Source organism: Rhamphochromis sp. 'chilingali' (genome assembly GCF_963969265.1).
Source record: "Rhamphochromis sp. 'chilingali' genome assembly, chromosome: 12".
NCBI classification, from domain to species: Eukaryota; Metazoa; Chordata; class Actinopteri; order Cichliformes; family Cichlidae; genus Rhamphochromis; species Rhamphochromis sp. 'chilingali'.
In genome coordinates, this window is record NC_137939.1 from 30,518,479 (window position 1) to 30,533,784 (window position 15,306).

The window sequence follows — 15,306 nt, forward strand, 5'->3', positions numbered from 1 at the left end:
ATAAAAATGTTATTCAGTTTTTAATTCGAATTAATATGAGTTTGCAGTTTACCTTCAAATTTTGATTGTCAGATAGCACAAATGCTAGAATAATTGTCACTAAAAGCCCGAGAAAAAAACACAAGCAAAAAAACCACCTCATGAGTACTTGAGAGATGGGGGTAGGTGTTGTCAAACATCCTGTGTGCATTTACAACACTTTTCTTTCATTTAACAGTATGTAAAGTAATATATATATATATATATATATATATATATATATATATATATATATATATATATATATATATATATATATATATATATATATATGTATATATATATATATATATATATATGTTTCTATTCCACCTTTCACGAAAAATGTTTCCCAAAAAATAGTTAACGTGTTAATTGAATTTAAGGTTTAAAGAAAAAAACATGTTAATTTAAACATGTTTTTCTTCGTAAATAAATTTTTCAATAAGGAGTACATTCAAGAATTTTTATAGGCTTGTATGTTTTAATTATAATTTTAAATCTTAAAGAATTTCAGGATATGAAAGTGAAGAGGCATTTATTTTTCACATAACAAAAAAATTATGACGGATTTATATATGAAATAGTAAGTTTACTGTGACTGAAAAATATTGATATGAAATCAGAGTTTTTATCTATGATGCTAGAATAAGCTGTGATTTTACAGTTTAAAGTCACAAAGAACGGAAGTGGAAAAAATTACAAAAATAGAGCCTGGGAGAGAGAGAATAAACAATGATGATTAAGGTGCTGAAAGGATTTAGCTTAGTAAGTTCTTTCATAGAAGGTTTAAATTATAGCTCACTCACCTTGAAAAAGCAAAACGAGGTAAAATATCTTCATACTGATGTCAGGTTTGGAATCAACTCGACAATCAGGAAACTGTAGAGGTGGACTGTGGTGATCTTAGCTTCCTGTAGGTGCGTTGTGGGTTACATAAATGCTTTTGCGTCTATGCTAGGCCTTGAACACGAGTGTAACATGCAGCAATAGTGACACAGAAGTGAAAGAGTGGGAACCCTCCCCACATAAGAGCTGCACTTCACTTTACCTGGTAAGAAATTCCCATTTCTTTAATCTAGTTAATCATAGTTTATCGGACACTGCTGTTGATTATTACGAGCAGCATGAAATACATTTGCACAGCAGATGCTTGATTCTTTATGACTGGAAAAAACATGGCAAAAATCTTCCTTTAACCTTTTGTTATTCGCTAGTCTGTCTTGGATGCTTTGATATTATCCAGTTATATTTTCCCGATATATACTGTAAACCGGTGACTAATGTAACATTCAGTTGAGTGTCAGAATGTCTCCGTTAGTTTATTACAAAGCCACTAGATGTCACTATTCGACTGATGTGGCGCTCAGCACCTGCTAAATGTAGCAATGTCCTGTCAGAACTTCTTCATGATGCCACCCCGGACAAAAGCATTAGTTGAAGGTTGACTGACAAAAGAGGCAACATCCACGCCCGGGAGCACTTTGGTAAGTAATGCATTTTTTCATTTGTATTTTTTAAGCCACACTCTTTTCAACGCTGAGCTTTTATGTATATTTAAGAAAGGGAAGTCTTTAACGGGTGAGTTATTGCCCGTGGTTCCTGAAAACATAGCTCCTCCCACTACTCTTTTTATGCACACATTGTGAATTTAAAAGTGTTGTTGCTTAACCACTAAACAAATTGCATGAATTTGTGCTAACTGAGATTCACAAGATTTTTTTTATCATCCTGTCTCACTTCAATTACAAAAATGTCTGCTGTACAGTAAGGTAGGTACATGAAGACTTCCCAAAGCTCTGAGTGGATTACTGCTGAGCAACTAAGGGTGATTATCTTTGACACTTGCGCTCCCTCTTTCTTCTGTCTTAGGCTCTATCCCTACATGCGTTTCTCCTCCACTTGGCTTGTGTATTTAAAATATTGTACAACTGACTAGACTGCTTTTGATTAAGATCACCTGTTTTGACTGTTTATGTGCATAAATATATGTTTGTTTTCCCCTACCATCCCCTTTGCTACATATTTATGCAATAGAACACCCGGGTGACTTTAGGACCCTGTGAGAGAAACCCACAGGGGGCGCGGCAATATTTTTAATCTGACCACAGAACCTGTTAGCTTCCTCTTACATTCTGTAAGACAGTTTAGAAGTTCCCTTACACCAGTTCCTTCATGTGAGAGCTACAATACAGAAGTGCTCTGTAGCGGAGCAACGTAACAGCCTCAGTCCTGTCCCCAAGCTTAGCAAGCCTATCCATGACCTGTGGACAAGGACCTTTGTGCCATGAAATGCCTATGAAAACTGCCCTATCCCACACAGTGAAGATCCAGCTATGGACCAGCAGGTCAGGATTCTGAGAAGCTTCCTGGATGACCTGGAAAGACAGGAGGCTGCGGCTGAGGAGACACCTAACGGCATTGCTGGGGAGTTTGTGGTGAGTTAACAGTAATGTTCCTCTTGTTTAAGTACAGCTAAAAATTCTCAACCCAGAAGACATGCTGTATTTCTCGATGGGTTTTCACATTCACACGCTAAAAAAAGGTGTATTTTTATATTGACAGTAAGCACGGCGAAACTGAAAGTTCTTAGTCTTCCCGATTTTTAGGTTTTTTACAAAAGACATCACACTGAGGGAAGTACCACACTGGTATTTTTCGGAGGGTTCCAACGCCATTTTCATTCTTCCTCTTTGTATTGATGCTTGTCACTAAAGGCACAACAAGGAAGAAGTGTAAGCAAAAGTCCTGTAACACGACTGACGACTAGCAGCAACAACAACCACACACACACACACACACACACACACACACACACACACACACACACACAGAGAGAAACACACTCACGCAAACATACTAAATTGTGCCTGAGAAGTGTTAACCCCAGGGTGACATCATCTGTGGGCTGCTGCCATGGTGATGAGTGACATGGCGGTGCCTGAAGACAGCACTGTGTGCTTCACATGCTGCCCCTCTGCTGTCATACTGCTGCCACCCCAACCACTCCAGAGGAAAGAGTCCATTGCATCACTTCCTCTGAGGACAAAAAGCACTTTGTAGTGTTAGAGAAGTGCAGATGTATTTCAAGTCCTTTAGCAGACTCTTTTAGATCTGCCTCAACTGGCCTCAGAACAAAAAGACCAATGTCTCAACAAGTCCTGCAAGCACAAACATGAGTTTAACTTGAGAGTCCGAGCTTCCGCTTAGGTGATTTAGAATCGAGGTCCTCTCAGTTTGTCAGCCATCATGTCAGTTTGAGCTCGAATGAGTCACAGATTCTTCGTCTGAGGCTGAATCACATAAAAACTGACCACATGTGACAATGTGCCATTGGTCACATGTAATTTGCTGGTTACATGCCCACTTTTTATTCACTCTCCTCTATCAGTTGCTAATGACCTTAAAGCATCTGCACTATGAAAAAAGAGCTTTTCCAGTAAATGCACAGGAAACACTACCATGAAACTCATATTACCCATCTGCTGTTTTGGCTAATTAAATATAATTTAGACGCATTTACATGATACCCGTAGCTTGGAGGTTGTTTCAGTATGACACATCAGCAAAACATGACAAAAATAGCTCTTTGGCATTTAGATAGCGTCTAGGAACTATGATGAAAAGTCTTTATGAATGCAACGCATTTACATTTCTTTTTGTGTTTTTCAGAGGTTGAAAAGTCAGTCAACAAAGTACCGAACGGACAAGACGTATCCTAGCAAAACAGCAGAAAAGCAGGAAAACATCAAGAAGAACCGATACAAGGACATTCTGCCCTGTAAGCTTGTTTAAATGTATAAAAATACAACAGTTTTACAGTTTTCTGCATTAACACTGTAAAGGAATACTTCTAGATTACCTATAGTGTTGTGCCAGTGACCAAAAAAACCCATATAAACAGTATGTAATGCTCCATCAACATATCTACTTAAGTTTCTTATATTTATTTAAATTAGACAAGGTAGACTAGATCCTAGGAAAAGCTTACAAACATTAACATATTTTATTATATTTTCATCTTTATTTTATTCTAATTCTGTTCATTTCTTTTGCCACAAGGTGAGAACGTAAAGCACACTCTGAATCTTTTTAGGTTTTCCAACATTCATAACTACATATTTTTCTTTTTGTAGTTGACCACACCAGAGTAAAGCTTACTCTTGTCACATCAAAAAATGACACAGACTACATCAACGCCAGTTTCCTCAAGGTAAAGAACAAGGTCCCTTTTAGCTTATATCCACTGATGGCTCAGCTTCTACACATTTAATTGACAAACAACGTAAGTGCACTATTTAGGCTGCTTTAGCCTGGCCACAGTGGATTGGCCACTTTACAAACCAACTGTACCCCAGCTTCTCTTTTTTATGCTGTTCGAAGCTTTTTAACATTATCTGTGGTTGCACTGATCTCTGCTACATTCTGAGCCAGAGTCTTGCTGCTGCTCTCTCTGCCAATATCTGTGAGTGGAAGGCTAGGGAGGTATATGCTGCCAAATAGTTGCTGCATTAGAGATAACAGGTTTCTTTTGGCCACGGGGGTCCCGACTGAAATATGGTTTGTGCAAATGTAACTACTGTGTTTTGTGTGCAGGGAGTATCAAACTCCAGGGCTTACATTGCTACTCAGGGTCCTCTGCCCCACACAGTAGTGGACTTCTTGAGGATGCTTTGGGAATACAAGATAGAGGTAAGGTCTACACCACAAGGTGCATTTAAGATAGCACAACTTGCTTTATTTCTTCAGTTGAAAATTAAATTAAGATTAAAAGAGCTGTGACTTTGTCCACAGTAGCTGAAACACAGATCCCCATCCCAGTTCACATATCTTTTAAAAATGTTTTATTTATTTATTTTTAGATCTATGATTTTTTTTTTTTACACATCTTCATGATTCTAGGTTGTCGTGATGGCCTGTCGAGAGTTTGAGATGGGAAAGGTAAACTTCTCTCTGCTTTCCACTTTTTTTCTCACCATACAGAATTTTCTCTATATTTGTATGTTTATACACCAGCCTGGTGTCAGTTTGTTAACTATTATCGTTTGATGTATTGTTTAAATTGAAATTACACTTGTATGATTGATTTTTTTGTGTTTAGAAAAAGTGTGAGGTTTACTGGCCACAGAAACACGAGGAGCCGTTCGTTTGTGAGCCTTTTAAAGTTTACTGTGTGAGTACTTTTTGTTCTCTATTCATATTTTCAAGATGAATAGGTTAATGGATCTGATGCAAAAACTTATACTGAATATATACTATAGTATTTGCTATACTGAATATATTTAACTACTTTACAAAACAAAAACTGGCTGCTCAACATTGGATTTTCTCTAATCCACACAGGGTCAACATTATTCATACGGTCTCAAATACATACAACTAATATTTGGTTAAATGTCCCTTAGCAAGTCGCGCCTCACCCAGATTTGCTTTGCTTTGCTTTTTGTAGCTTGGCATAACTCTGGTTGGATATTTGACCACTCTTCTTGACAGAGTTGGTAGAGTTGATTTAAATTGGTTGGTTTCTTAGCATAGCTTATAACCACACTCCACAAATTAGATATCATTAAATTTAAAAACCCTCAGCTTTTGTCATTGTGGCCAAATGGCTTAACCTTTGTTTTGTCTGACCATAAAATTTCTAAGCCAAAGGCCTTTGGCTTGTTTATTTGGGCACCTGTAAATTTCACTTGAGATTTAAGGGGTCAATTTTAGAGCAGGGCTTTTTTTCTTGGTGAGCAGCCTCTCAGTCCATGGCAACGTAAAACTCGGTTCGTTACAATTTTAAAAAAGACTTTCCCATTTTGTGTAAATCTACAGGTCTCCATAGATTTTCACTGTACCTTCGCATTGTTCTGAGCATTGTTCAATCCAACCAGTGCTGTCAATCCAATTCTTTTTAAGCTAAAGGATTTTTTGACTTTTTATGTATAAATTTGAGCCTGTGGAGATTAGTGAAAATCCCAAATAAGCCCCAAATTACCGTTCACACCCATGATGAATCTCTGTAAACTGACCAGTACTGTATGCCATGCACATACACTATACCTAATTATAGTTTTTTTAAAGTCTTACATTGTTTTACCATAATTTTGTAAGCAGCAAGATCAAGAATTTAGGTTAAAGAAAAACTTTTTGTGCAGGACTCTGAAGAAAGCAAAGGAGACTATCTGACCAGGACCCTAAGGTTGACCTATCACAATGTAAGCACTGTTTATAGCCAGCCTAACTTTTGTGGTTGTATTTGACTGTTGGGTTTGAACCCCAAAATATAACTATGAAGTTTAATGTGCTCTAAAAAGACGCTTGCATTCTAAATGTGTACAATACTTTGAATTTTTTTCAGAGTTCCCGAACCTTGAAACAGTTGCACTATGTCAACTGGCCAGATCACGGAGTACCGGACTCCATCCCTCCCATTCTGGACATGTTGCATGAGATGCGCTCTTATCAAGCCCATGATGACGTCCCTATTTGCATCCACTGCAGGTCAGGCATTTGAATAGAACTTGAACTTACTGCATGGCTGGAGTTAGGTGTTAAGGCAAAATATACATCCTGTTAACATATGAGTGAAGTGGATTGTCTTGCTCAAAAATGAGCTGCAAAGCTGATCTTTATTTTTTAATAGGTAATGCTTATATTGTTGGAAGCTCTGTTCATCGTTCTTAAGAAAAATGTTCTTGATGCTGTTTAGCGAAACCAGAAATGAATCAGAATGTACACAGCTCAACCTTTAAAGTAAAAGGTGCACCGGTCCAACTGAAAGGAGGCTTTTGTCACTGTTGGTTTCACATGCTTAAATTTCACATCCTGTCACTCAGGACAACTTGAATCACCAGCTTGGGGTCAATTTTTGTAGCGATTGATTTTCTAAATATAATGTAAATTAGATTGCGTTGCTTTTTAATGCAAAGAAATCAGAATATGGTGTTGGTCTTCTCTCAAGTATTTCAAAGTATTTCTTTTAACTGGATTCAAGAAATAATTCAATTGATTTCAACTAAAAATGAAACTACACGTGAAAAAATATTTCAGGTAAATGAAAACGTGACTCTTTTATTCTTGTACGTTGTTTTTGTTTTAAATAGTTTGAAAGTTCGCGTGCGATTTTTTTTTTTTTTTTTTTTTTTAAAGTAAAGCATGAAGCCATTATAGAAATTGAGGTTGTTGTCACTCTTTTATTCTTTACTTATATTTCTGAACATCGCTTTGTTATCTGATCAGTACACGCACGAGCAGAAACTACCACACTGTATGAAATGCCATCGCTCCTTTCTAACATGTTAAAGAAAAAAAGCAGATCAAAGGAGAACTGTGCTTTTGGTTGTGATCGAGTTTGTACTGCTTGTGGGCAACGTGTACAGGTCCCCAGCAATATGGCTTCGAGGTTAGACGCTATTCTTTTAACAGGAAATGTTTGTAGGTGGTTGGCCAAAACCCCACTGGGTTGTAAAGTATATATGTATACATTTCCCCCTAAAATTTTCCAGCACTTACACTATGGCTAAAGCAAGAGCTTGTGACTTAGATAAGTCCAAATAGAAAACCTTGGGGCATGTGGGATTGCACCTGTGTGAGCTTGTCAGTTGTGTAGAAAGTTTGTATCATTTTGTTTCCAGTTCTGCATCATACTTTCCCTCTGAGGAAACACAAACAAGTATAGATTTGTCACATACTGTTACTTTGTCACATACTGATTGTTTTTTTTTTTACATAAATACATATTATATTTTTTATATGCTTATGCTTAACTAAACTGTTCAGAAACTATTAACATGTGAAACCATGACACTCCTCATGATGAGTCAGCCATGTACTGTTGAGTTTGTAGCAGATATAACCTAACCTACATATCACGAAGCCACCCCACATCTGTGACAGGTCACCACAACATGGTTGCTAAAACTATCATTAAAGTTTTATTTTTTTATTGCGCCAGTTTTCATTGGTTTTCTTGTCCTGAGAAAGAGTTTTGTACTTAATTCAGCTGACGAGGGGAGTCGTAAGCTGTGAATAGTTACAGACATTGCTGCAGTGGTTGTGGTTTAGCCATTAGATGTACCATCGTACCTAATGCCTTCTTCCGCTATGCTACATATATGTAGGGCAAGTATAGCATAGTTGAAGAAGCATATGGGCAGTTATACTGCAAATGTCTGAAAAATGTGACGTTTTTCTGTTGTGTATTTGCAGTGCTGGCTGTGGTAGAACAGGAGCCTTGTGTGTCATTGATTATACCTGGAACCTCCTAAAGAAACAGGTTAGCTATTCTTCTCTGCCTTGCTGTACATTTTGTACGACAGATGCGTTTAACTGTAAAATTGCCAACCTTTCCATTACTTTTGTGTGCTCGTTTATAGATGATCACTTCAGATTTCAGCATCTACAATTTAGTTCAAAGCATGAGAACCCAGAGGCCATCTTTAGTTCAAACCAAGGTACCTGATGTTTTTTTAATATAATGCAAACCATCACATCTAACAAGTCTTCCAATCAACAGAAACAAATTTCAAGCAATTTATATAACAGTAATGCCAGTTAATGTCAGTTTTGTTTCGTGAATCGTGCCCCAAAGTTATGCTACCTAACAGAACAAATTCTTGTTGTTTAATCTCAGGAACAATATGACCTTGTCTACAGAACCATCAAGTTACTATTTCAGAGATATTTGCAGTCTGTAGATGAACAGACTTTCCAAAACGAGGTAAGTAACCAGAGATTTATTATTGTTAGTGAGCTTAGACAGAGACTAGCTAGAAGCAGAGACGACATGGTTTTGGTTGTGTGCTTCATCAACGCATACCGAAACGCACAGCCATCTGAATCTGTAAAACAGAAACAGTAGATGTGGCAGGCTTTCTTGTGGTTTCAGCAACATTAAAATAGAATCTAGTCACATGATCAAAGCGGAAAATCATCAAACTGGCAGATTTGAAAATTAACTAAGAAGGCAGTGACACCTCTGTGCTCTGTTGAAACTGTTGCTGTACACTTCTTTTATTTAGTGTTAAACAAAATATTAAACGGAGCTGAGAACATTCATATTTTACAAGCATACTGAATTTACATGCAAATTATAATCAATAATCTATTCTTGATGCAACTCATTCTCCTCTTAAAGGTCTCTGAGATCTTTATCCCAGGTGAGGAGTCTGGTTTTCTGCCACAATTTCAGCATCTGCTTGACGAGGAACGGGCCTTCCTACCACAGTACAACAGTCCTTTGGCTTCTTCAGAAAACCTACTTTTCTTGAACGCCAAGGACATGCACACAGACCAGCAACAATGGCCTCTGTTCCAGACCTCTCCTGAGTCAATTCCCCAGGACCTGAATGAAGTACCCTGGATGGTGCATGCAAATCAGAGAATTCCTTCAGCAGAAGAAGAATTGGTTGCAGAGAGTGATAGTGTACCGTCACTGATCCGTCAGCCCTCACCAGATCTAGCAGCAGCCATTTGTTCAATGGTGGAGGACCCCTACTTTGACACTGGTTTGAGTTCTCCGTCATCAGATGGGGGACACACGGGTGCTGCTGAGGAGACCACAGAATGGACATTTAGCCCTCTTTTCAGTGCACCCTCATTATTTTTGAATGACCACACTCTGGAGGCCAACTCACCTGCTTCAGGTCAGTGCTAGTGCCTGTGCATGTGTTAGTTTCAAGATGAGCAACAAATAGCAGCTGATTTTTCTGTTTTTGCAGACACCGGTGAAGTCTGTACTTCTGGAGAAGACCCTCCTCCACTACCTGAACGAACCCCAGAATCCTACATGCTGGCTGTGGATACAGGTTAGGGCCCATAGTGAACATACATCTGGAATATGAGCTGTTAGCTTAAGGGATGCTTACTTAAATGATGCAACATGTTGCAATTTTGTCTTTCAGAGGTATCTGACCCTTTTGAAAGGTTATTAGTTATTCCACACGATGCTGCTGCTGATGCACTTACAGAAATTAGTGGTAAGAACACGTAACTGGAAAATAAAATGAGACTATTAAGTATGTAGATGTCTGCAACATATTACACACAGTTTCCAATGCATCAACCGTTTACTGAGCACTTGCAATAAGATCTTATTTGATCAAAATCCTTCATATTGCAATCATGTTATTCAGCAAGTGCACTATTATTGATACACTATGATACTTTTCCTTACTTCCAGGCAGTCCCCCCTCACCTGCACCCCCACTTCCAGAAAGAACCCCTGAATCTTTTGAGCTGGCTATTGATCAGGGTAACTTTATAATTTCAGAAATCTCAATGATGAAACAGTAATTTTAAAAAATGAAAAAGCTTTTTCAGGTATTTCAGTTTTCATAAAAAGACAATTGATTAATGAAATTGCTTATTTTGGCTTTTCAGCTCCCGTGGAGCAGAAATTAGAGGTCATACCAGCAGTCGCACCAGCGGTGAACCTGAATGTAATAGGAATGTCTTCAGAATGGTTTGGCAACTCAAATCTTGGAGCCACTACATTTCAGAATGAGAGGAAATCTTTTGAGAGGAGTAAGGTAAGAAAGAATTCTCTAGACAGAATTCCTGCAAAATGTGTCAGTAATGCTGAGAAATAGAAAAAGAAAGAATCAACAGTCCATTAAATATATAATCAATCTACCGGTTACTTAAGCAGCTTTCTTGTATTAGTCATCGTGATCTATAAACAAAACATGTTGCAGGAGGTTATCTCGCTTATCTCTAGTGTTGCGCTGCAGCAAATTAAGGAACTGGTCGTTCTAACCAAACCTGAGACTTATAGACATTGTCAAATTTTTATATTATTCGAAATACATGCAGAGCTTAAAATAAATAATAGCTCTTACTCTTGACTGCGGTTATTCTCAGTCACCAGACTGATAACTGGTTTTTGGGTTTCTCGCTCACGAGGCTTTGCAGCTTCAACAAACACAGTCGTAAAAGGTTGGGACACTGTGTAAAGTACAAATAAGAACAGAATGCAATGGTCTGCAAAACTCAGAATCACATAATTTATTCACAGTAGAAAACAGAAAACAAATCAAGACAAACATTTGAAGAAAAAGACTTGCTCATTTTGAATTTGATTGCAGCAACATGTCTCAAAAATGTTGGGATGGGGTTGCATGCACCTTTCAGCCATGATGGTGCCTTTGCAGACGTGCAAACTGCCGATTACATAGGCAATAATGCACCCCTGTACCATCAGAGACACAGGCTTTTGAACCGAGTGCTGATAACAAGCGACGTGGTGCCACTTCTCTTTAGTTCAGAGGAAACGGCATCCATGCTCTCCAGAAAGAATTTCAAATTTACAGTTTTCCACATTGCCTTTTAAATGAGCTTTGGTTTAAAAGGATGGTGGCCTTTCTAGATCATGTGTGCATCTTATTCTTTGCATGATTGAGTTTTAACAAGTACTTGTGCATGGTGTGGTAAACTGTGTTCACAGACTGATTTTTGTGTTCCTAAGTCCATGCAGCGATTTCCGTGACAAAACCATTCATGTTTTCAATGCAGTGCCACCCGAGGGCATCCAATGTTGATTTTCAGCCTTGTCCCTTGCACGCTCTTGGTGATGAAATATTTATACAATTTTACACTGAGCAACATTATGAATGTGCTTGTAGATACAGTTGTTTGCAGATTGGCGAGCCTCTTGCCATCTTTCATTCTGCCTCTAAAAGATGCTCCTTTTTCCTCCAAGTCATGGTACTGACTGTTGCTAAGTGATCTTAGCAACAGTGATGACTTATTTGTACAATTGTCTACTGTGTTTTTTTTTAGTACCTCTTGTTTTTCCTGCCTTTTGTTGCTGGTTACCAGTTTATTTATACATGTTGCTACAATCAAATTCAAAATGAGCTAATAGTTTTTCCCAAAGTGGGACGGTTTCTCAGTTTAAACATTTAAAATGTTTTCTGTGTTCTGTTGCAAATAAAATATGACTTCATGAGATTTACTTAATCTTAATTTCTGTTTTCATTTACTGCTTTTCTGGAATCGGGTCTGGAATCAGTTTGTATGTGTTATTCATTTTACTCATTTACAGTAGTTATTAGTAATTATGTGCATCCCAGAACATGTGGGTGCAATGTCACACCCAGAAATGTCACAATGACACACGTCAAGGTTTGTGATAACTCACGTTGTTGATTCACTACCGTTTTCAAAACCATTTCCCTTACAAAACAATAGCGGTAACTGTTTAGATGTAGTAAGAATAAATGCCTTGCTGAGTATTATCCCTGTTGTGTTTGTACATGGTTAGTGGTTGTGTAGTTTCCCTTTCGCTTCCTTTTAGTTCTGCGAACAAACTTTTGCTTGCAAGGAGAGAAAGAGGAGTTAAAAAATATTTAAAAGGTCATTATAATTAACGTAGTCATTTAGCGACAGTTAATGTTAGATTTCATGATCTAAAATAAAACTGAAATTAATGTATACTGTTTTGGAAATATTTCTGAGATGTAGATATAGATAACCGTGGGTCACTTTTCTTTCTTGTAGAGTCTAAAAGTGAAAATGACCTTCACAGGTAAGATTTGATTTATTATTAACAGCGTAATAAACTATACCTATATAAAATTCTACAATGATAAAAAAAATTAAATTTTACATTTTCATAAATTCTCACAATTAGCAGGATATTTCTACATGTGCATTGCGATGATTTATATAGCATTGCTTTTTTGTACTGTAGGACCAGTAAATGATCCTGACCTTTCTTCAAACTGTACTTACTCTCCGTCTGTGGAGCCGCTATCTCCCCCACAGCCTGCCAAAGGTACGATCTAGCTTTGATGTTTGCCTTCAAGTCTTGTTTTAGAGTAAAACACTTGCATGCAAAACAGTGAATGAGGTAACTGTTACCTAATAAGAAATGTAAAAGTTTACGGTTGGTTGTATTTGATTGTGCAGCCGAGCGCAGTCTGACACCTCCCCTTCCAGAGAGAACTCGACAATCGTTCATCCTCGCCACGGAAGAAAGTGAGTATACCATCACCTGCTTATAGCAGCGATAGCTACAGCTGTGTATTTGAACAGCAGTACTCGATGTCTATGGGGTTTTTTTTATTTGTTTTTTTGTTTGTTTAGTTCTTGAGCCAACCGCCATTTTCCCACAACCGTTAGAAATAGCGCACCCCTCAACAAGGGTGGGTATATCATCTGAGTGGGATGGCACTTCTCAGCCCAAGAATTTCCACGATGCTGTCATGAGCAGGAGCAAGGTAATGGTGGTAAAATAGCTCCAAGGCAATAGAACACGCTGTTCTAAATAAGACAGCAAACAAGCAAAACAGTGATTAAAATGATAAGTTCCATAAGACTTAACATTTTTGTTTTTAAACACTTCCCCACAGAGTGTTCGACCTAAAAGTTCAAGACAAGGTAGGTTGTTCAGTTCAATGATTGATGATACCCCCCTCTTTAGATGTGAGATTAAGCGATTTTCCATTGAAAGGCTATAAATAGCAATATTTGATCATAATCATAAGCTTTTTGTGGTTTCTAGTGAGCAGTGGCTTTTGCATATACACAGAGCTCTTATTAAGACTGTTTCAAAGTTAGGAACAGAAACTATAGACTATAACAAGTTTGGATTTTAATCGGTTTAGTCCAGTGACCAAACTGTTTTACTTACTGTTACATAAAAAATACTGTTTGATGATTTTAAATGGTGTCAAAAGTTTGTTTGTTGCTTTGAAAATGTTGGCGTACACTGGGAGGCATGATATGATAAAACAAGTGATGAAAGCTTGACTTTTAAATTGCTACTTGTTTTATTCATGATTAATCTAAATGCTTCTTTATGTGCTGGGTGTAGTTTATCATTGTGTTTCCACTGCAGAGCCCCCAACTGTAGTTCAGCCGATCGCTCCACCTACTGTGTTTGTAGCTGAAGGAGGAAGTGGTGAGTTGGTTCAGGCATTAAACAAAATACACAGTAGCCTCTCTCACACACACTGTTATTAGAAGACCTGTGTACCAAGTGCTTTGCTATAAGACTTCACAACATAGGGATTATTCTTGATGTGAAAAGCAGATCGCGTTAGAGGTCGCGCTTGGTGAAATTTCAAACACAAATTATTTCATTTTCTTTCTGTTTCTGTGTTAATCAGCTCAAGCGGAACACTGTGATGTGAACCGCAGAGCCTCCCTGAACAACGAGAAGTCAGTAAACAAATCAGACAAAAACAGCGAAAAGGCCATGAGTAGAACGAAGGTAAACGTAAACTATACAAGTACATAGTTGCACGTTTCAGGGATATTTGAAAGGATATCGGCTCTAATTTGTGTTTTTGTTTCCTTTGCCTAGAGTCTAAGATTTTTTAAACACAAACAAAGACGTAAGTATGCTAAGATAAAACTTTGATATGGTCCTGATATCAGAAAGCTTAAACTAATAGATCTGTAAATTCTCATATCCTTAGCAAAAACTGCCCCTCCAATGCCTCCTACTCAACCTGGAGCGTCATCTCAACCATGCAGTGTTTTTTCAGTGTTCAAGTTTGGTAGGCCTACATATACTGTAACCAATCATATGTATTTCAGTATCACATAATACATTATAACATCATTTTTATCACCCGCAGGATTTGGAAACCGTTTTGGAAAGCCGAAAGGCCCCAGGAAATATCCTGACACTTGGGTCTGACTTCTCTGGAAACATAAAAAGTAGAAGCGTTTTTTATGATGGTCACAGTGACACATTGCATTGCTAGAAGATTCGTCTCATTGCCTCAGGACTAAGTGGCGATCAAACAAGCACCAGCACTAGAGCACCCCCAACAGGAGAGTCTTGGTACCTGCTCTGAATATGTTACGTACGATTTATGAACAAAAATGGATTTTAATTAAAAAACAGTAGCTTTAAAAGAAAAACATGGACAGCCACTAAGATGAATGACTTGAAAGTTCAAACTCAGGAATGCTAGTCATTAGAATAACTTGTGTGCAGAAGTAAGCAGTGAGAAGTTTTAACACTTCTTGCATTAAAGCTCAAAGCAATGCTGTCAAATCTGGCATGCAAGAAATATATTTTGATATGTGCCTTTATGCTTTCAGCATAACATGAAACGGGTATGCTACTTTGTGTTCATTACTTGACTTTTTCTGTGAAATAGAGCTCGTTACTCAATGTCGGTTTGCCATATTTGACATGACCACCTGCGGTTTTTAAATGTTTTAAAAACTACTAACACCACCTTAAAAGACATGTCCAGTTAATGGACCATTGAATATGCATATTTAATATGCATATGTTGCAACTGTAAAGCTTAACTATATTACATACACTGGTTACATACA

General features: G+C 37.7%; 1 protein-coding gene across 1 annotated transcript; it reads left to right on the forward strand.

The window, feature by feature from the left end:
• The first annotated feature begins 1,895 nt into the window (after nucleotides 1–1,895).
• Nucleotides 1,896–15,295, forward strand: ptpn22 (protein tyrosine phosphatase non-receptor type 22). The gene is made up of 26 exons (XM_080900061.1): nucleotides 1,896–2,456; nucleotides 3,691–3,799; nucleotides 4,155–4,231; nucleotides 4,615–4,710; nucleotides 4,921–4,959; nucleotides 5,120–5,191; nucleotides 6,162–6,221; nucleotides 6,365–6,507; nucleotides 8,215–8,281; nucleotides 8,382–8,459; nucleotides 8,639–8,725; nucleotides 9,143–9,650; nucleotides 9,726–9,812; nucleotides 9,909–9,983; nucleotides 10,187–10,258; nucleotides 10,387–10,535; nucleotides 12,505–12,532; nucleotides 12,698–12,781; nucleotides 12,916–12,984; nucleotides 13,093–13,226; nucleotides 13,359–13,386; nucleotides 13,847–13,909; nucleotides 14,118–14,221; nucleotides 14,315–14,345; nucleotides 14,430–14,510; nucleotides 14,592–15,295. The coding sequence occupies exons 1-26, from the start codon at nucleotides 2,355–2,357 to the stop codon at nucleotides 14,651–14,653; spliced, it is 2,505 nt and encodes an 834-aa protein (XP_080756187.1). The 5' UTR covers nucleotides 1,896–2,354; the 3' UTR covers nucleotides 14,654–15,295.
• The last annotated feature ends 11 nt before the right edge of the window (nucleotides 15,296–15,306 follow it).